This window comes from Naegleria fowleri, assembly GCF_008403515.1.
Source record: "Naegleria fowleri strain ATCC 30894 chromosome Unknown tig29, whole genome shotgun sequence".
Lineage (NCBI taxonomy): Eukaryota > Heterolobosea > Eutetramitea > Acrasida > Naegleriidae > Naegleria > Naegleria fowleri.
Window position 1 is genome coordinate 267,438 of NW_025407961.1, and position 21,183 is coordinate 288,620.

The window sequence follows — 21,183 nt, forward strand, 5'->3', positions numbered from 1 at the left end:
TATAAATGGAGAATGAATATCTATGAATTGTATCAGAGATAGGTTCGATTTTGGGAAAAAGTGGCGATAATTGAAAATAAACCTCATTTCAGAACCTGATCTCGATACCCGTATGTCAAAAGATTCGGAATTTATTGAGAGAATCTTTTAATTTTTTTCGATTTTGATTTCAATTACCTGATAATTTCACAAACTTTGAGTATGGATGGCAGGTAATGGCTGGTTATTCAAACACTAAAAACAACAGCACAATGCTGTAAATGCTCTCAAGTATTGGATTCCATGGGATCTCACGGTTTCTCTTAGTATTCATCAAGATAATAAAGCACTACTAGAACTTGTCAATTTTTTTTTGAGACTGATTGAGTTTACCTGATAATTTCACAAACTTTGAGTATGGATGGCAGGTAATGGCAGGTTACTCAAACACTAAAAACAACAGCACAATGCTGTAAATGCTCTCAAGTATTGGATTCCATGGGGTCTCTCGGGATCTCTTTTAATTCATCAAGATAATAGGCTATTTTGTTCAGTAGTAAAATATTATTATTTTTAAACAAATCCTGGTTGCCATCTGGTGAAAGTGTCAGGTAAATGTAAATACAAAATGTGTAAAAAGTGTTGCGATAAGTGTAATGTTGATTGTATTTATCATATCAAGCAAGGGAAGAGTAAACCTATTGCTGGCACTTCATCCGAGAAGCAAATGTAGTCGTTCATCACAGCAAATAAAAACCGCTGAATCATTTGAGGCTTTTTTTTTGAATATTTTATTGTGATTTTGTTGTTTGCTGGTTTGTGTGACCTGGAGCCGCACAACAAGACATACAAAAATCGAGATATTGATACAAGAAATCGGCACTCGAGTTTACCAATCACACCCTTATTGATGAAAATTGTCAATAATCATTTGTTCAAAGGTTCGTGTTCTTCTTCGAGCCATTTTGAAAGCTTTTTTGAATTTGGCCTTTTCTTCCTCGTCGTCGATTCTGAATTTTTCAAAAACAATTTCTTCGTCTGTAGAGGTTGAAGAGTTACTACTTCCTTGATTACCAGAGCCACAAGCAGACAGTGAGTCTTTCTTTTCAATATTTACAAATCCTGTTGGACCATCCTCGTTGAAAGATGGTACATGGTCCCAAAATTCTAAAGCACAATACATGTTTGTTAACAAAAATCCAAATATCTCATTTCCTTCGTTTTCATAAATGCCGTCTAAACAAAAGGTCACAAGGAACCACATGTCACTATGTAAATTGTGAGGACATGCCTTCAATATTAAATAAATTGTACAGCTTAAAAGGTGGTCAGACGAGAATGCCTCATCAATCTTTGAACACACTTCTGAGATTCCTCTAAAAATCCTCTCAATAATAATCTTCTTTCCATATGGTGTTTTATATTGGCCAATTTTTCTCAACAAGTGTACACATTCATTCCATGCTTCAGAGTTTTTGTAGAAATCATTTGGTAGTCCTAAATTTTTAGGTGTTAGTATATTTTGGAATAGTTTCAACTTTTTATACAATTGTCGATCTTTCACGTGATGAATGTTGAATGTTCCATCTACTGCTACCACTTCAAATAGCCATTTCTGTATGCATTTATCAACGTCACTGGCATATTTCTTTTGCTTATTTGTTTGAGCATTTTCTTTTGTTATCAGAACACACATATCATACAATTCCAGTAACTTTTTAGAGTTAATACCGATATTGTCTTGTATTTTGAAATAATTTGTCAGAAAATTGTTTAACTTTTTAGAATAGTCCAACAAAAACTCTTGATAGGCATCAAAAGAAACAAATTCGTCGTTATAAAACAAAGGAGAAAGTGTATCTACATTGTCAATCAGGTTAGTGAGTGATATTTGAATTTGAAATGTATTCTGATCTTGGTCTCGATGAGTTGAAGTAATTGAGTCGTTTTTTGCTGGTGAAGAATGTCTACTGTTTGTTCCCACCTGAACAAAATCTTCCAAAACTCTACGAATATTAACGCTCTCTTTAACGTTATTTGTGATGGACATGACTCCTTTCCAAGAAGAAGATACAAATGACTTGGCTGTTTTAATATTATCAGAGATCGGAGTCGTTAAATTATGATTGAACCAATCATAGAATGTTGTTGCTCCACTTTTGTTCAAAAGCGTGGTGATGGTACTGTTGGAAGGAAGTGAAGATGGGTTTTTAGGAGAAGTGGGCTGAGCTACTACCACCACCACTGGTGAATTTGTTGCGGAAGTCAATGAAGAGGACGACGATGTTGATTTGAGAGATGAATCAGAACCTTGATGAGAGAGTTGATGGTTCAAAGTGTCGGCACTGGTTTTATCCACTGACACTGACGACAAGAAAGAACGATCATGATCCCTACCACAGCTGTTGCTGCTGCCTGAGTGTAACGGAGAGGAGGCTAATCCTGTGCTGATCGTGGGCATTGGTATTTTTTGGGAGTTGCTTTCGAATGCAACGTCGAGAGGGATGGCTTCTTCTTTCGGGAGTGTTGTTACTTGTGAATAGGTGCTCTTCTTCTAACTTGAAAGACTAGACTTCAGTGGTTGTTTAAATGTTGTTGGAACAAATTTGCGTTCTTCACTTCTTCTTTGGGTCATCCATTCATGAGGTACCCTGATCAAAATACTCATTATTATGCATAATGTCCCCGAGTTGCATCTTGTTTGTTTGAGATGCACAAGCCATAACAGAAAAAATGTTTTCAGCAAATAGTTCGGGCCAAACGAAACGATCAACGAATCCGTTTATAACAAGCTTTGCGGAGAGTGCCTTGGAAGATATTGCCTCTTTCAAAAGTGAGTTTATTATTGTTTGGATCCATGCACATATTAATATTGATGATGGAATTTAAAATTATTGCTGTTCAGCAATGGTAAAGGGTTCTTCTCGATTTGAATTACAAGAGGAGGATACTTTACCAGAGAAGGAGAGAGTGATTCAGAATGAAGTAAGTTTGTTTGATAATATCGGCAGATTAAAACGAATTGTTGTTTTGTTGGGATGCTGTTCTTGGATGCGATGATCGTCCGATTTAAAATTATTCCAAATAGCTGTCTTCGGGAGAATATCACATCTCCATTGAATCGGCAGGAAACGCCAAGTTTCAATTCACATTCAAGGTCACCAGCAAAGTATCTGAAATATTCTCTGCTGAAGGAACATTGTACGGAAGAGGGCAAAAAGGAGCATTCGATAGTACTTTTAACATCACTGAGGAACAAGCACCAGCCAACGTAGAACTTAGACTGGTCAATAGAGCAAGATTTTGGCAAAAACCTTCGTACAAATTCCATCTCATAAAAAGCGGAGATGATCAAGTACAGGCAGCACAAGAAAATCTCATGAAGAGTTTTGATAATCCATCAAGTTCTCCTATCGGTAAACAACCCAACTCTGCAAGAAAGTCTAACTCAACAACAACTATTCCAAAATCATCATCACTACCAAGCATTTCCCCTAACAAGAAACTCAAAGTGAAACTTTCATACAAGCAAGAAACAACAATTATCTCTATATTTTTATCAATGACTATGGATGATCTTTATGAAATAATTTCAAGCCACTACAGTAATTTTCCATCAAAAAATAATTTTAGCGAGAAAGTTAGCATCAAATACGTAGATGACGAAGACAAAGAGCTTATATCGATTAGAACGCAGACAGATTTGGACCATTTTGTAGAAAGTAGTTTGGAGAATTTTCAAAATTTTCAAAATTCTAGCGGAGCTAACGTTTACAAAAAACCCAAATTAATCATTGAGGACGTTGTTTCTTCAAGAGCAAGTACTGGTACTGATGGTTTACCTTCAAGTCCCCTTACCACGACAAAGGTTTTCCCAACGAAACGAACAAAAATCAAAACCTGGATCAAGGGAAATATGATTGGGGCAGGCGCCAACGGGAAAGTGTTTCTCGGTATCAACTCTGAAACAGGACAAATGATGGCTATCAAGGAAATTGAAATCAAAGGAAAGACGAATAGAGAAGAGGTTAAAAAGATAATGGAAGAAGTCGAACTTATGTCACAATTTGATCATCCTCACATTGTACGATATTTAGGAAGTTTTGTGTCAAACAAACATTTAAACATATTTTTAGACTATATACCTGGCGGATCCATGGAAACGCTATTGCTTGAATTTTCTCTACCAGAAAATTTAATAAGAAAATATTGCAAGCAAATTTTGGAGGGATTGAGCTATTTACATGAAAATGGCGTTGTACATTGTGACATTAAGAGTGGTAATATTCTTGTAGACGAGAGAAGTAACGTTTATTTGACAGACTTTGGATGCTCGAAGAAGCTTAGCTCGTTGGCGATGGCAGATGATTCCTCTTCTCCATCTAACACTGGAAACTTTGTAATCGCTGGAACCCCTAATTATATTGCGCCTGAAGTCATACGTGACCGTACCTATACTCAAGCAGCAGACATTTGGTCATTTGGGTGCACTGTTTGTGAAATGTTTTCTCAAAATCCTCCATGGTCTCACGTACTGTCAAAATTTGAACAACCTGTGCATCCTATTCAATTAATGCATTACATTATGACCACCGAAAACGATTCTGTAGAAATACCTGCGAACTCTTCTCAAGTTGCAAAAGACTTTATTAGATGCTGTTTACAAAGAGATCCTTCAAAAAGAGCCACAGCCAAACAGCTATTGGAACATCCATTTATTGTAAACGACAACTCTGACGAACTGGAATCAGTTTCTCAAATGTCCATTGGAATCACACCTAGAACTCCACATGAGTACAGCAGGAAAAAGGGAGACGATGAAGAGGAGGATGTGTATGAAGACGATGGTTTCACATTTGATGACTTTCCAACCAAAGACTTTTCTGATGACTCTGATGATGAAGATCTCTATAGCAATAACCCAATTTACCGTAGCATGAGTCACAAGAAACTTCTAAAATCTCGACCAGGATCCTCCATAACAACCTATTCAGCCAAAAGCTCTTTCAAAGAAAAGCCAATTTATGAAAACAATAATCACTTAGCTCCTCCTGGTATTACTGCCATACAAATATCACCTCCAGAAGAAAATGAATCTACTCTAAGCCAAACACTTGAAGTTCTGAATTTGAAATCAGAGTCGTCACAATTAGAAACCAAAATACCAAAAAGTAGAATTAGATCTGCTGAACTTAGAAAGCACTCGAGTGCCAATTCTAACTCCTTCGTTAGCATGCAAGATAACTGCAAATTTGGATCGATATCTATCAGAGCGAACGAGAATGACATTAAGAATTTCCTTAGAAACAATGCTCATATTCAACAATCGTCACTCTCATCGGCAAGAAAAGTTGAACCATCACCTGCAAGCACACCATCCTTACCCGAAACTGTCATTACCATCCCAACAGAAAACAATGATCAATAACAGTAAACATGATGCTTATTGACATACATGTAAATAGTATCCTATTAGCAGTTGACTTGCCTCTCTCATTTTAAAAAATGAAAAACTCCAAGTCACCCACCACCACTGCTGGACTTTTGATACAGCACACGAAGAGTTCCGATCGTCATCAACATCCTCATGATGATGATCTAGTGAATATAACTGAAGATGATGCTATAGATGATCATCATACTTCTTCGTTTATGAAAAATTCGGTACCTACAATCAAGGATGACCATCCTTCCAGTTTGGTGGATTCCATTGACAGCCAACTTTCAAACCATTTCGTCCCTCTGATCGAGAAGTTACAGAATGAAATTGTAGAATCAAAGGCTAAAATTTGTACTATTATTGATGGATATGAAAACAAGATTGCTCAACTGAAAACGAGCATAAACAACACTCCTAATGATGCCAACAATACAACAACCACCCTATTACAATCATCTCCTTCATTGTTGGAACCACATACCTCTGCATCAACGCTACATTCGGAGGGATCACCCTACTTTCTAACTTTGCGAAAGTCTATGGAATTTCATCAAGAACAACTAACTAGATCTAGATTGGAGAAAGAAAAACAAACTCTTCAAACCCAATTGAAAGAAATGGAAAAGAATGTAGATAAAATTCAATTTTCAAATACCCAATATCAACGAAATTTGAAAAACATCGAAAGGGAGAAGGCTGAGTTGGAAAAACAAATTATCTCTTTGGAGAAAATCATTCACCAAAACAATGAAAAATATCAAAAATTGTTGGTACAAACTAGAAAAGAGAAAGAAAAGCTATTAGCTGATAACAGAGAGGAAATACAAAATCTTGAAAACAATTATCAAGAAGAAATAAGGCAGTTACGACAAGCTATTAAAAAGGAACAAGAAAAGACGTTATCCTATAAGGCTAAATTTGAAGATGCAGAAAAACAACTTTCTTTCCTTCAACATGAAACTAAATTGAAAATTCAAGGATTGGAGTCTGAGAATAGACGACTTCAATCAGATCTCAAAACAGCCAAACAAATGGAAGATTCAAGCAACAAGTCATCTTTAACAGCAGCCACCAAGTCTTCCAATATGTACTCGAGTGTAGATCGATTGGAAAGCCCAAGATATTATGGAAGATATAACCCAAATGTGTATTATTGAAATCAGATTTTGTACAAAGAGAATAATAAGATCTCATTCAAACACCACCGTTCACATGAAAGAAACAGTTCCATCAAAGTGGAAAATCAATGGAGTAGGACTAGTAAAACACATATCATCACGAATTAAAAACACTGACATCAACCAAGTCAAAACGAAGCATAGTAAAAAAATGCTTTCTCATCAAATCAAGAAAAGTGCTTTTTCACTCCGACAAGCATTCAGCCTTTCTGTTACTCACACAGGCAAATCCTCACTTTTCCAATTAGGAGGATCAGTGGCAACCTCTTTCAACAGAAGAGAATATTCAACTACCTCCAGTATTGTTGACAAGTTACAGCTCGGAAAATTAAATCATGTTGCCATTGCTGTTCCCGATCTTGAAAAAGCTGCTGCGTTCTATAGAGATGTTCTTCAAGCAAAGAAAGTGAGTGAGCCCCAGACTCTTCCAGAACATGGAGTAACTGTTGTTTTTGTTGAATTGGACAACACAAAATTCGAATTGTTGTATCCATACGGAGAAAAATCGCCAATTGCTGGTTTTCTTGCAAAAAATCCATCTGGCGGAATGCATCATGTGTGTATCGAAGTTGCCGATATCAAAAAAGCTCTAGCTGACGTGGTTGGAAAGGGAATTCGTAGTTTAGACAAGGAACCAAAGATCGGAGCACATGGAAAGCCGGTCGTTTTTCTTCATCCAAAAGATTGTGGGGGTGTTTTGATTGAGTTGGAACAAGAATAATTCATGATATGAATATGAAAATAAATGTTATTCAGAATGTACTCGCAGATGATGATGATCATTAAAATGTCCACACATGTGTTTTAGTTTTTGCAATCCATCTTTTCATCTTCAACCTTAATCTCAGGCTTCTTAAGAGGAGAGGAGAGATCTCTAACAATTTCTGATTCGGTTCTCTTGAGCTTTCTTGGAGGGTTGGTCTCTCTTTCTCTCTTGTATTGAAGTGGCATCTTTTCATTGACTTCGTCAAGTTTTCTGGCCGTCTCAAAGTCAATAATGGCATTTCGGATTGCATTAGGTCCTTGTGAAAGTAAACCTCTTGGTAAAACACCTCCAGCCAAGCCTTTAAGCATGACTATTGATTCATGTTCCTCTCTTAGTGTGGTGTACATTCTGCAAAGACGACCAACACTTCTAATCTTAGTTTTGATAAGGTCAGCTCTTTCAGGAGTGATGCTTGATTGACCAGATAATAGGTCTTCATCATCGCTAGCAGCATCTTCTTGCTCATCACATAAATTCAAAATTACGTTGAACATATCCATAACCTTTTCAACAACGAATGGTAAGGACCAGTTGAATGTATTCATAAAGTTTGGTAAGAAGTATGGGTGAGCAGAACAATTGAATTGTCTAATGTTCATCAAGTTGTTTTGGAATCTAATAATTGCTCCCTTGTTATTATAGACATCACAATAGTTAGGGGCAGAGAAAATGCAGATAACAGTTGGAAAACCAGTAGAAGGTCCCTTCTTATAAAGACGATAACCTTCATCTTGAGCCTCATGAGCTCTAATAACGGAGAGCAAGTTATTATCTTTCAAGAAGGAGTTGACAGCTTCATAGCTGAAAACATAAGAACAACCTCTCAATTCGTTATTCACAAATTCGCTATCGGGATTGATTTCTTCTTCTTCATCGTCCATTGGGTCGGACCATAAAAGATCACACATTGGGCCGTTGCTTGGAGGTTCTCGGAATCTATCAATATCATTAATATCATCCAAAGTTTTGATATCAGGAGAAAGGCCTCCATGAACACACAAAAATCTACCGTTCAACAAAGCACCCAAAGGCAAGCAATCAAAACATTGCATAAAGCAGTCGTACACTTCTTCGTTGTACTTGAATAAGCACTCTTGTTTAAAGTTGAAGTAAGCAGATAAATGGCGACACTCTATATGGATCAAGTGAGGACATCAAATAAGAGAGTTGAGGAAGCAATAAAACGATGAGTTTGAACCCTTTCATCACAAATACATACCATGATTACCTCTGAGCATGAAGAAAGAGTTTGGATATCTGATCTTGTAGGACAGCAACAAGAAGCAAACTTCTGTTCCAAAATAACCTCTATCAACGTAGTCTCCCAAGAACAAGTACTTTACATCGCTTGAGGGATCTCCACCAATTTCGAATAATTTTACCAAGTCATAATATTGACCATGAACATCTCCGCATACTGATTGTAGTGATGAACAATATCAAATATTAACCATGATGATCATCATCGTAAATAACAAACTAACCTGTGATAGGGTCTTGTAGTTGAAGCAAGTTAGGCTCATCTCTCAAAATTTCTGCGGCCTTGTTGATGAGTCTCATACCATCCTTTGGATTTACTCTTCCTTCTCTCAAGAGGTGTTTCTTGAGATTTTGTATGTTTGGAAGTCCATCAGTGTCAAACAGTTCATTAGCTGGAATAAAGTTCCAAACTGGTGCAGGAACATCTTTCATCACTCTTTCATTAAAATTGATACCTTTGATATCATCGTCCAAAAACACTTTCCTAGAGTGAAGATTTGTGGAGTTGCTTTCCGCGCTCATTCTGTTGTTATACAATTGATTTGATTGGCTGGTAAAGATTATACAATAAATTGAAAGTAATGGCAGGAGCCTAAGTAGCTACTAATAATGGTTAGAAGAGTGGTGATGACCCAGGTAGAAAAGAAGAAGCAGATGTGTTGTGGTAGTGTGCGCAAACAACAATCTACTGCCGAAGAAGCAGATGAATTAGGGATGGAGAGAATATTTTTTTGGCTGATATTCAACAAGCCATCACCCAAGAATTGCCGTCAAACCTTTCTGGGTGATTCTTTTCCAGTGTTTGGCTGTTTGTCGCTGAAGAAAAACCGTGATCCTGCAGGATAAGGTGTTGATGTTCAATCATATTACGTTTATTTCTTGGTTGGGGGTTGTTGAGTCAGAGTGTTTTGGGGAGTACTTTCCAGTTGTTCAATAGTTCTCTTCTTTGAAAGTTGTTCAATTTCCTCAGGGCCCAATAACTGATTGGTAGCTGAGTATGGTTGAGCCATTTCTTTAAGATATTTTCTTGCTATTCCAATAATGGCATCTGTCGACAAATTGAGATAGGAGTCTTTGATTTGTTTTGCGATCCATCTTGGTAATTTGTTTCTTTTGTCAGGTTGGTTATATCTCTTATCTGCGAGAATCATGATACCATAGTCTGCTTTGTTTCTGATCACACGTCCAATACATTGAGACGCATGCCTTAAGGCATCGAACGTGAGAAAGTTTTCTTCCTTAATTGAGAAGTTTTGTCGTAAATAATTCAATCTCGCTTTGAGAATCTTACTTTCAGTATTTTGGAATGGAACTCCAATCATTACAACACATCTTCCATAATGGCCGTCAAAATCAATTCCTTCAGCAACTTTTCCTCTTGCAATACTGAAGAATATAGCTCCTCTTCCACAATCACATGCCTTTCTGTAATTATCTAAAGCAATGGCAGTCTCTGCAGTGTTTGGTGTTTCAATAAATACAAGTTTGTGATTTGTTATAGAGTTAAGGATTCCTACAGAGTTCCAAAAAGAAACAATGTCTTCCATATATTGATATGATGTGAAAAAACAAACAATACCATCTGGTACATATTTTGACAACTCCAAAATTAAATTTCCATAGTTTCTTTGAACAGACGCGTCATTTCTAAATCGATATTTTGTTGTCACAGCTACTTGATCACTTCCTCTTGTCATTACAAGAGGACAAATACATTCTCTTGTTAGAGTCATCTCTAATGATTTGGAAATAACAGGTTTAAATTTGAGAAGCTTAGGATACATTTCAAGAGGAGAGAGTGTACCACTTGTCAGTACTACTGTTTGGAATCTATTGAAGACGGGTTTGCTAATCGCCAAAGATGCATCCATACAACTAAACTGTAAAATTGGGTCAGGGTTTGTGGGAGTTCTTGGATCATATGGCTCAATAATAATAATAAAGCCTTCTTGGTAAGTGCCAATTAAAGTTGCAAAATCCATTATAATTCGAATACCATTGAAATCATAAATATTCTTAATTTCCAATGTGTTCATCAGTGAAACTAAACGTTCTGAGCAAAATCTTAAAGATCTTGCGTCAATTTCCATGCTTTCGGCCAGATTGTTTAAAAATTGTTCAGGAGTTTCATTGATTGATTTTTGAGTTTGAAGTCTTTTGTTTACATGAGTAGTAAATCGTTTCATAAATTTAACAAAATGGTTTGCCTTTCTAATGTTTCCTGGAACCGCCTCTTTCATAATGTCGCTCGGTAAAACTGGGTTTGATAAAAATTCATCATCACTTGATAGAGTGGATAAGTTAGAAACTCTTCCTACACCTGTAGCACCCAATCCGTCCACTAGTCTTCTATATTCTTCTTGAAGTCTTTGACTATTAACTTTTTCCATTTGAGAAATATTTTCTTCAAGCTTAGTAAGGTTATTACGAGCAATTCCAATAACGTCTCTATCAATATTAATCGAAAGAGCTTCAATGCAAACATTGTCAATGTTATGAGCTTCGTCGAACACAACTATAGAATTACTAGGAATGTTTTTGGAAATGATGGAGGAAATTTTAGGGTCCAATAAATATGAGTAACTGTAAACTACAACATTGGCATATTCTATTGCTCTTCTGGATAAAAAGTAAGGACACCATCCCTTCTTTTTACCAAAAATCTTCAAGTCTCTCATGGTATAAACACCATTGGGAAGGATTGTATCGGTTGGTGCGGATTCAATAAATCTCTCATAATAATTGCATAATTCAATGTCTTCAACAAGTACTGTGGTGCCATTGTTGACCACAGTAGGAGTGACTGCACCATTACTGGAATCAACTTTCTCTTTTGCCTCAGCTCTTAACCAACCAGCAGTAAGACTTCTACAAATACTATCTACATGCGATCCGTCATGAAGAAATGCTTGACTTTTTGGATGAATGCACAAGTTCTTTCTACTACTTAATCCAATTCCAATGATGGGAGCGTTAACATGCTTGGATCTGTACTCAATCAAAGAATTTAATTCTTCCAAAACCTTCTCCATTTCAGGAACCGTTCTTGTGCAATATATTAATTTTCTTGTTTTTCCTTCTTCGGTAAGTTGATATGAAGTGATCAGCGAGAGCAAAGAAATAGTTTTTCCTGTTCCCGAAGGCATTTCGAGTAAACAGTGTCCACCTTTACGGAGGGAGCTGTATAATTCTCTCATGTATTCATATTGCTCGGGATATATTTTGTCGTACGGAAAATACACATCCAGTCCATCTAATTTAAATCTGGATTAATGATGATATGACAAGAAGATAATCAAAAAGGACATTCCTAAAAAACACAAACGAGCACTTACTTCATTTTTTTCACTTCTTGAGAATGTTGGCCTCCAGCTTTCATAAATTTAATTTTATTGCCTAAGAAATGATTCAAAGGAATGACATTTCAATGAAATGGTTTAATGACTACGCACAACAAATATTTGTATTACAGATTCGAGTTTTAAAACAAAAGTTGTTGAGAGATAAAAAGAGAAAAGAAAAATGCCGATCCAATTATCGATTGAGGTCAAGCAGCCTAAGAGAACAAGCTCCCCTAAAAGAATTTACCAAACGTCATCAGCGAGTAGCAATGTACCTCACCAAGAAACTCAAATTAATAACAACACTCGGAATGTAAATTATTCAAATCAACCACATAAAATTGTAGAATCCATGATTTGGAGGCCAATAACCGAACAACCAGCAACACCTTCCCCTAGACATAAGGACAACGGTCCCAAGAGATACAACAAATACAACAAAACCAATGATCCCAATACCACAACCATAACATCAACAAGTATTGCAACAAGAAATTTCGTCCGATCATCCATTGTAAATATTAGTTCGGACGATCTGAAAGAACCCAAAAAAACAAAGCGAAAAAAGTATGCCATTCAAGCCTTTCTACCTAAACAAAAACTTAATCCAAAGTTTGAAATTAATATGAACAGATATAGAGCTGAATATCAATTTGTCAAGGATCAGATGAGACAGATGGAGGAGAGAATGAAATATTTGAATGAAGACAGCTTTGGCGAAGACGGCGATGCCATTGCATTTTCAGAAGGTGTATTGGAGGAGTACAAAATTGTTGAGGATTCTGAAGAACCAACTGTACCTCCTCTGCCTTCTGTTGCTTCACCTTCACAGATTAGTATGAGAAGAACACAGTCAGCTTCATCAATTAATAGACCAAAAAGTGTTTTACAAGCAAAAAGCCCTACACGCGTGAGGCCCCAACAACGATTTGATCCCGCTGTTCATTCATCAGAAATATTTCACGGTGACACTTCATCTTTTGGAAGCATGACAAGGTCGGTTACTATAACAAGGCCAAAACAGTTTTTCGCAAGGACCAAGCGTGCCAAAAGTCAAAAAACAAATGAAGTATCTTCCCCAAGCAATAGTGACAGTAGTAGTGTCAGACACTCCGTTTCAGGGGAATTTTTGAGAAAATCTCTCCCGCAATATTCCAAGTCATCCCTTAGACAGTCACACACAGCATCCACCAAAAGTATTCTCAGAAGCTGCAAAGACTTTGATCAAATTGGTCGACCAGTGTCACAAGGAAGTAACAGAACAAGGTAAATGTGTCATGAGATCAAAAATTCACAACAAATGGCCATCACAAGTGAGCCATGTAATGTAGAATAAAGAATGGAAATAAGGTATGCCATGACTGAATACTTGGCATAAATTAATGAAACGAGAAAGTCTTCATTCATATCACACAAACCCACCTTATTATCGACATTCTCAAGATTCTACAATTGACTTGATATTTGAATGTTGTGAAAAAGTTGTGATGTGTCAGTGTAGTGTGTGTTTCTCTTATTAATTAAAAAGTATCGCCAGATCTTTCATGTTTTGAAACGCTCATTGTTGATGTTTCGTAAAACAGGGGCTAACCCTTCATACCTTTCATAAAGAAAGATACGTACACAACAAAACTTCGAACAACTAGCGTGCCAAAACATCACACAACACATGAGAGCATTCTACCAAGACCGTAAAGCAGAACCTTGAAAGGAAGGGGCCACATGCTCCAAGCCAGAAAGGTTCTGCACAATCTGGCAAGGAGTATGTTGTGCTTTCTGACATGTCTACCATCAGCGACAACAACGACAGCGTTATTGTGCCAAAAACACCTTAGGGTTGGGTGGTAGCATGTACTACCAAACTTGGGACAGTCCCAATACTATGCAATCATCTGTTGTGTGTGTATTCATTCCGACGAATACAGAAAGAAAAGAATTTTCTCATCATCACATGATGAAGGGAAAATCATCGGGCCTCTGGCGATGGTGAGCATTCATTTTTTTGAGCGCCACTTTGGTTCATGCTTTGTGATAAATATGAAATGAATTGTGTATTTACTCTACAAATCATGGCAATCGACTCTACATTTCTCATGGTGGTGATGGTGTATTTACAATGATTAGAAAATTTGAAACTGCGCACATGTATTCGGAAATAATGAAACAACATTAAATATACATAAACATTAATGTTTTGATTCAATATATATTGTAATATTATTCCGTAGTACTTCCGTGCACTGTGATGGCATAAACACCTTCCACTTTATCTTGTAAGTTTTGATATCTAGCAACCCAACTCTTACTTGGATTCATTAAACAAATTAAGCCTTCAAATGATGTACTAGTATTATTTAGCGGATCATCATCCTTGTTAGAACAATTTTCGCATCCATTGGCTTTAAATTGATCTGTTGTTTTCACTAAACCACAAGTCAAGCAAGCTCTCAGTTGTCTCATGTTAGTTGGAATCACATCGGATTCGTCAGCATATTGTTGAACATTTTGTTGATCTTCTTCTTCTTCATACTGCGGTTGAACCTGTCCGAGTGGAGGCATCATGGAATGAGCCTGTTGGTAGTAGTGTTGATAGGGTGGTGCATTGTAGTAATTATGATTGCTCATTTTTTTTTGTAATTTTATTAATAAACTGTTATCTTATTCAAATTTTTTAATAATTATTGTTATCAATTTAATTTAAAAAGAAAAAATATTGAGTCTCTCACCATGATAAGGCCAATCCAACGCTACTTGAAGATCAACAAACACCTTCTGAACCAACAACAAAGTAATTTCGGACAATCTCATTGGTTACAAAAAGAAAAGAAAATTGATCATCATCATACGTACAAGCACCATCACACTTCATTCACCTATTTCTTATTGAATGTCGATTCCGAACAACACCAATTTCGAAATTTTCATTTAAAAAAGGATTTACCAAGTCCCAAGCGAGTGGTTGTCACAGGACTTGGTGTAGTATCTCCTCTTGGTCTCACAGTTGAAACATTTTGGCAACACATGTTGAATGGAAAATGTGGAATTAAACAATTACCTTTTGATACATTGACAGAGAGAGAGCAAGTGATTTGGACAAAAATTGGAAACAAAATTGGAGGATTTATTGATCCTGTGGAATTGGATCAGAAATTAGATCAATGTTTGGCATTTACAGAGTCATCCAATAGAGAAAAAAGCATAACTAAATCTCGATTGTCAAAATTTATTCAATTTGGAATGATTGCTGCTTTTGAATCCATTGTGGATTCTGGTTTGGATATCAAATCCATGGATAAGTCACAAATTGGAGTCTCTATGGGTTCTTCACTTGGAGCAGGTGAGGAGGTTGGAGAAGCTTACATGCTCGTAGAGAATGAGGTAAGCTTTGATCATTCATGATCTATTGTTTCATGAATGGTGATCATTTTATTATCATTTACTGTTGTGTTCATGTGTGTATATATATATACGTACAAAACATCCCTTAATAATAATCTCATGCAAAAATATAAATGATGATTACATCTTGATGAACATTGGGAATATATGAACATTGGAAATATTATGTGTGTCATCATTCCACACCTTTGAAAATGACATTTTCGATTCCACACATAACAGCAACACAAAAAAGTCAGTCCTGTATTCTATCCTCGAATTCTAAATAATATGGCAGCAGGTTATATTGCCATGCAACATGATTTACAAGGACCCATGATGAGTTGTTCCACTGCATGTGCAACAGGAGCTCATAGTATTGGAGAAGCATTTCAATTTATTAGACATGGACATGGAAAGGTCATGTTGGCTGGTGGATGTGAAAATTCATTCTATCCTGTCTTTTATGTTGGATTTAATCGAGCGAGAGCACTTTCTTCAAGAAATGACCCACAAACAGCGAGTCGACCATTTGACAAGAATAGAGATGGATTTGTCATGTCTGAAGGTGCAGGATGTTTAGTTTTGGAAGAATTGGAACATGCTCAATCAAGAGGAGCTAAAATATATGCAGAAATTGTTGGATATGGAGCATCAGGAGATGCCTATCATCCTACAGCTCCATCACCTGATGGAAGAGCAGCCATGGCAGCCATGAGAAATGCAATTCATGATTCTATTGTGGATGTAAAACTGTCAGACATTAATCATGTGAATTGTCATGCTACAAGTACGCCTGCTGGAGACAAAGTTGAGTTATTTGCCATTCAAAAGTTATTTGAAAATGAAAATCAACCAATTTATGTGAATAGCATGAAGGGATCTCTTGGTCACATGTTAGGAGCAGCAGGTGCAAGTGAATCTGTTGGTACTGTCCTCTCTATTTATCATAACAAAATCCCACACACTCTGAATTTTGAACAAGTCGATGAGGATTCAAACCTCAATGTTAATAAGGTGAGAATTGTTGCCAAGGAACCATTGGAGACTGAAGTGAAAGCAGCACTTTGCAACTCGTTTGGATTTGGAGGTACCAATGCAAGTCTTTTGTTTGTTAAATACAATCCTTAATTAGCACTTACTTGAGGAATATTGCAATGAACACAACAACAACTTGTTGAATGATGTTTCATCTGAACGATCATTCCTATCCTCACATGATGAATTCACAACAACAACAACTTGTTTTTACATGAATGATGTTTAATCGTCAAAATTGTTGTAGTTGTGGAAAAATCAAATGTTTGTACTAATCCAATCTTACAGGATAGTTTGGTCGATAGGATCCCAATTCAAAATCTTTACCAATGATAGAGTTGACAATTTCCTCATTTTCAACATTGGCAGCTGACTTGTTGAAAGGACACATGCATGCTCCTGTGTTTGGATTAGTCCAATAGTGAGATGAATCGGTTCCACTTCCCTTAGATTGACTTCTCAACCAGAAAGCTCTGTCATAAGCTTTGAGAAGTACATAGTCGAATGGTTCTCTATCAAAATAAAGAGGATCTTCCTCTTGTAAAACATGAACAAATTGATCCAAAATTTTGTGTGAATGGAATGTTAAAGCATTGCCTGATGAGTTCAAGAAGTCTTTCAATTCTTCTGGTGCATTATCAGATTGTAAAATGGTTTCTTTCACATCCTGTGAAATTCTATAAGACATGTCACAAGCACCAGTTGTTTTAAGTCTTGTGAGATATTCTCTCAGAGGACCTTGTCCAGCAATCTTTTCAAATGCTTCTGACAATCCGAGCTTTTCGATAGCTTCGGTACAAAAATGTTGACAGTTTGCTGTCTTGTTATCATATTGACGGGATCTATTCCATTCACATATAAGTTCTGACAACTTTCGGAAAGCTTCATTCACTTTTTCTTGTCCACTAATGGTTCCAATATCAGTTGCAAACACAGCTTTGCTACTGCTCTTTTTACGAACAGTGACGAGAGAACTGTCAACCCATTCAATGTAATAAACTCCTACAATGAGAGCAGTGTGAAACATTCCATAATCCATCGATTTGATGGTTTTGTGAATTCTGGAACCAATCGATCTCAATAATCGGTGAGCCATGCCAGTATCCATTTCTATAAAAGGTAATGTTACAATATCATTATAAAAAATTTCACATAATTTCATACATTGAATTCCATGCAAAAATCATGCACTTACCTGTAATGACCAATTTCACTTTGATAAATGGTTCTACCATTTTGTTGACCACTCTGTCCTTGTCTGCCAATCTCAAAGGATTAAAATATCGATACTGGAATCGATCTACAAAAATACAATCTTGACAAATAGTTGCCTGCACCGATGGAGGATAATCTTGACAAGCCAATTGTACCTTTTTCATACATTTATCATAATCTTTCTTGTCTTGTTCTGTAAAAGTTGAAGGTTGAAATGGAGGACATGCCACATATCGTTCTTCTGTTGGCATTGCTGTCGATTCAGATGCAGATGAAGTGTTAAAGATTCCTCTATTTGTATTTGCTCTCGTTGGTGTTTTTTTCTCTTGTTGTTCTTCTTGTTCTTCTTCCTCTGCATCAAGTAATTGCACGACTTGAACATTGTCACCTGTCAAATTATCACTTGAATCACTCGATGTAGCTGTTGTTGTGTTGTCATTGGTTCCCGAATCTGAAGTTCGAAGAGTTGTGGTTGTTGTTGTTGTTGTGATCTTACTTGATGAAGTTGAAAGGTTACCATTCAGTATTCCTGTTTTGATTTGTTGTTGTTTGATTAAATTGATAGAATTTGTAATTCCTTTGGCAGAGCCACTGTCAAGTGTTAATGTGTGAAGAAATTAATTGATCAAGTAATAAAAGAGCGAGTGATGATGATGAGAATTCATACGATAGGAAAATGGAGAGAGTGAGAAATGATGAAAATGGATCATGTGAATGAGAACACACAAGTGAGGCACAATCATTGTAACCAGTTATGACATTTGATTGACGGGAAAACACATTCCATATAATATCGAACCAACAATTTTTGATTCAATACCAACATCCATTCATCATCATCATCATCGATGTGATCACATTGAACATTGTTGTTTAAATTTACAATAATCATAACAACCACTCGATGACATACCTTGGAATTCCAATTTTTTTCAAATCCTCTTCCGTGAAATCAATTAAACATTTTCCGTTCCATTCTTCCTTTTTCAATACTATGAGTGTTTTGAATGATGGTGTGTCATGATGTAACAGGGTCGTCCAAATTTGTATTTTTAATGCGCCACGTTACATCGATGTGTGTGTGGTTATGAGTGACATTTGTATGGTTTGTATTGTTGAGAAGTTGTTATCGTCATCATGGTATGAAAATGATAGGTCGTAATCATCATTGTATTCCATTCATCGAATGAGAATATATCATCAAATAGAACGATCGCAATAATCATTTCTTTTAGAAACTCTCTTTTACTTAGTTTTACTTACTTTGTAAAACTTTCTTTTGATAATCATGTTCCTTTAACCAATCCTGAAAGTCTTTGGTGCTCCACTCTTCGAGAGGCTTTGATTCAAGATCGGTTTGTTCTCGAGTGGATTTAAACAGGGATTTCAAGCGCTCCATTTTTTTCTTTTGGCATTTGGATAAAAATATTTTGACAAGTGAAGGAGGAAAAGGGCATGAACATTGTTGGATCTTCGAAAAGTTTCCGTTCCAGCATCTCTTGTAACAACCCAACATCATGCACAAGAACTGCAATGAATTTATTGAAGGACGTTTATTGAATTTGAAATTCCACCACACGATTCAAAGATTTTGCGATACCTATGAGATTGGAACTATGAACCTTCCCATATGAGGAAATATTGACCATTATTCGTATTTTGATTCACCTCTCCAATCAAAATCTTCATTCAAATATTGATAACAACAGTGTTGTGTCTGCATGCAACTGTTGGTGGTGAGAAAGGAAGTAGTTATATTACTCAAGCGTGTAGGCTGAGCATGTATTCACATTTCTCGGCAGGAGAACTGGTTTTTCTGAGATTAATGTTTCTCTTTCAATGGAGGAAAACAAGGGACCAACCTTCAACTCAACGTTTTCCATGAATACTGTGATTGAAAATGATCCTCATGCTTTCCCTTGCATGGTTTGGCGACTCGTGTTATTCCTTTTAATGTCCATAGCGGCTTCAAGTTTTTCAAGCATCTTCATTCCAAAGAATGATAAGTATTTTGCTTTTCACACTTCTCTTTATTTTGTTGGGGAGGTATGGGCATTCATGTATCATCTGGATTGTCATTCAGAAAAGTTTTCAAGAAAGCAATTACTCGAAATTTTCAAATAAACCAAGTGGAATTGAATGTCTTTCTAAAAGAACTGGGGTTTTATGAATATTAATTAAATTCAGAAATTTGCAAACGAAGAAAGTGCCAGGTTCCAAAACTCCATGGACGAGATGTGGTGTCAGAAACAATAATTTGAATTGGCAAGTTTTGATGGACTGAAACCGTCATAAAATCGGTGGATAACAATAGTGTTGGGAACAATGTTAAATCGCGTTTACGAAAATGAATCGTCAACACCACCATGATCATCATGGTTGAGCAATTCTTTTATTGAAATGGAGGTTCTTACTTGTCTTGGAAGTTGTGTTGAGTTGGTGTTTGGTCTTGTTGTTGTTGTTTCAAAAAGATTCTTATGAGTGCTTCTGCTACTTGTTTCATTGTGTGATTTGGTTGAGGCATCAAGAATGTGAATGAAATGTGTCCCAATTCGGATATTGGGAAACTGCGTGCAACTGTTGATGGTGAGAAGGAAGTAGTTGAACTACTACTCATGCGTGTTGATTGAGCATGAGGTCGATGATGGTCATGGAAGGCTCCAACTAAACCCTTCATCAATTTGGTCCTGAAATTGTGTTTCAATAATATATTATTATTGTTAGGATTCATTCTCTCAGATCCACCATCCGTAGAGAGGGATGATGATGAGGATACTATCGAAGAGTTACTATTTCTACTGCTGCTGATGCTACTATTGATGCTCATCGATGATGAATCTTTGGTGAAAGAGGTTGGAGGGAGGCTACACGATATGAAAGGACCAATATTACAACTTGTATTAGACCTGAAACTTGTAATAGTCAACGAGTCTGAAAAAAGCCTATCTTCCAAAGAAGTACCACCACCATGGAAGGCTGGAAGTGTTGGAGTGTTTTGGCTTGTTGTTGGTGGCTGAATGGTCATCCATTGGCTCTCCTCATCATGTAATGGGGGACAACGATCCTGTACTTCTTCACTCTTGATGCTGAGAGTACAATGATGAATATGATCTTGTTGAACTGTACTTCTATATTGAGGAGGTTCAATAAATTTCCTTCCTTGTCTTGGAGTTTGATGATTGGCTCTGAGAGTTCTAATATTGAAATGTTGAGAGAAACTATTAGAACCATCGAATGGATTTTGAGAAGTTTCTTTTTGGGATGGAATGGAGTGATGATGATTCATCAATTCTTGACTGTGGTTGGTTGATGAAAGAGTGTTTGGGAGCAATCGTTGGGTGGATGATTGGTGGCTACTACTTCTACCACCAGAAGAAGAAGTCTCAAAAACAATCGCTTTCTGCTTGGTTGTCTTGAGTTTGTTGATCTTTCTCTTGTGAGGATCGAATGGGATGATGGAGAGATTCTCAACAACATGGTTACCACTACTAGTAGTGACTGTACCATAGGAAGCATGCTTTGGTGTATTTTCATTGTTGTGGCTGTTTCAAATTCTATTTGATAAGGTTTTTGGACTCATCTCTCAAA

At 36.6% G+C, this 21,183-nt stretch overlaps 11 protein-coding genes across 11 annotated transcripts in view; 5 read left to right on the top strand and 6 right to left on the bottom strand.

Moving 5' to 3' along the window:
- Nucleotides 1-883: 883 nt before the first annotated feature.
- On the bottom strand, nt 884-2,440 carry FDP41_002350 (uncharacterized protein; the record flags this gene model as incomplete). The annotated part of the gene is made up of 1 exon (XM_044705535.1): nt 884-2,440. The coding sequence occupies one exon, from the start codon at nt 2,438-2,440 to the stop codon at nt 884-886; it is 1,557 nt and encodes a 518-aa protein (XP_044563243.1).
- Nucleotides 2,441-2,712: 272 nt separating this feature from the next.
- Nucleotides 2,713-5,407, top strand: FDP41_002351 (uncharacterized protein; the record flags this gene model as incomplete). Its single annotated transcript, XM_044705536.1, has 3 exons — nt 2,713-2,812; nt 2,885-2,964; nt 3,068-5,407. The coding sequence occupies 3 exons, from the start codon at nt 2,713-2,715 to the stop codon at nt 5,405-5,407; spliced, it is 2,520 nt and encodes an 839-aa protein (XP_044563244.1).
- Nucleotides 5,408-5,484: 77 nt separating this feature from the next.
- Nucleotides 5,485-6,576, top strand: FDP41_002352 (uncharacterized protein; the record flags this gene model as incomplete). Its single annotated transcript, XM_044705537.1, has 1 exon — nt 5,485-6,576. One exon carries the CDS (start codon nt 5,485-5,487, stop codon nt 6,574-6,576), a length of 1,092 nt encoding a protein of 363 aa, XP_044563245.1.
- A 172-nt stretch (nt 6,577-6,748) lies between these two features.
- On the top strand, nt 6,749-7,318 carry FDP41_002353 (uncharacterized protein; the record flags this gene model as incomplete). Its single annotated transcript, XM_044705538.1, has 1 exon — nt 6,749-7,318. The coding sequence occupies one exon, from the start codon at nt 6,749-6,751 to the stop codon at nt 7,316-7,318; it is 570 nt and encodes a 189-aa protein (XP_044563246.1).
- An 83-nt stretch (nt 7,319-7,401) lies between these two features.
- FDP41_002354 (uncharacterized protein) lies at nt 7,402-9,145 on the bottom strand (the record flags this gene model as incomplete). The annotated part of the gene is made up of 3 exons (XM_044705539.1): nt 7,402-8,495; nt 8,583-8,780; nt 8,848-9,145. 3 exons carry the CDS (start codon nt 9,143-9,145, stop codon nt 7,402-7,404), a joined length of 1,590 nt encoding a protein of 529 aa, XP_044563247.1.
- A 350-nt stretch (nt 9,146-9,495) lies between these two features.
- FDP41_002355 (uncharacterized protein) lies at nt 9,496-11,963 on the bottom strand (the record flags this gene model as incomplete). Its single annotated transcript, XM_044705540.1, has 2 exons — nt 9,496-11,887; nt 11,959-11,963. The coding sequence occupies 2 exons, from the start codon at nt 11,961-11,963 to the stop codon at nt 9,496-9,498; spliced, it is 2,397 nt and encodes a 798-aa protein (XP_044563248.1).
- A 182-nt stretch (nt 11,964-12,145) lies between these two features.
- Nucleotides 12,146-13,234, top strand: FDP41_002356 (uncharacterized protein; the record flags this gene model as incomplete). The annotated part of the gene is made up of 1 exon (XM_044705541.1): nt 12,146-13,234. The coding sequence occupies one exon, from the start codon at nt 12,146-12,148 to the stop codon at nt 13,232-13,234; it is 1,089 nt and encodes a 362-aa protein (XP_044563249.1).
- Nucleotides 13,235-14,181: 947 nt separating this feature from the next.
- On the bottom strand, nt 14,182-14,589 carry FDP41_002357 (uncharacterized protein; the record flags this gene model as incomplete). Its single annotated transcript, XM_044705542.1, has 1 exon — nt 14,182-14,589. The coding sequence occupies one exon, from the start codon at nt 14,587-14,589 to the stop codon at nt 14,182-14,184; it is 408 nt and encodes a 135-aa protein (XP_044563250.1).
- Nucleotides 14,590-14,691: 102 nt separating this feature from the next.
- FDP41_002358 (uncharacterized protein) lies at nt 14,692-16,473 on the top strand (the record flags this gene model as incomplete). Its single annotated transcript, XM_044705543.1, has 2 exons — nt 14,692-15,342; nt 15,586-16,473. The coding sequence occupies 2 exons, from the start codon at nt 14,692-14,694 to the stop codon at nt 16,471-16,473; spliced, it is 1,539 nt and encodes a 512-aa protein (XP_044563251.1).
- A 178-nt stretch (nt 16,474-16,651) lies between these two features.
- On the bottom strand, nt 16,652-18,994 carry FDP41_002359 (uncharacterized protein; the record flags this gene model as incomplete). Its single annotated transcript, XM_044705544.1, has 4 exons — nt 16,652-17,490; nt 17,576-18,186; nt 18,509-18,587; nt 18,859-18,994. The coding sequence occupies 4 exons, from the start codon at nt 18,992-18,994 to the stop codon at nt 16,652-16,654; spliced, it is 1,665 nt and encodes a 554-aa protein (XP_044563252.1).
- Nucleotides 18,995-20,005: 1,011 nt separating this feature from the next.
- The window catches only part of FDP41_002360 (uncharacterized protein), a gene marked incomplete at both ends in the record, with an annotated part of 3,350 nt that continues 2,172 nt past the window's right edge, over nt 20,006-21,183 (bottom strand). The window contains one exon of the mRNA XM_044705546.1: nt 20,006-21,137. Coding sequence (XP_044563253.1) covers nt 20,006-21,137 — 1,132 coding nt within the window. The remainder of the gene's footprint in view (nt 21,138-21,183) is intronic.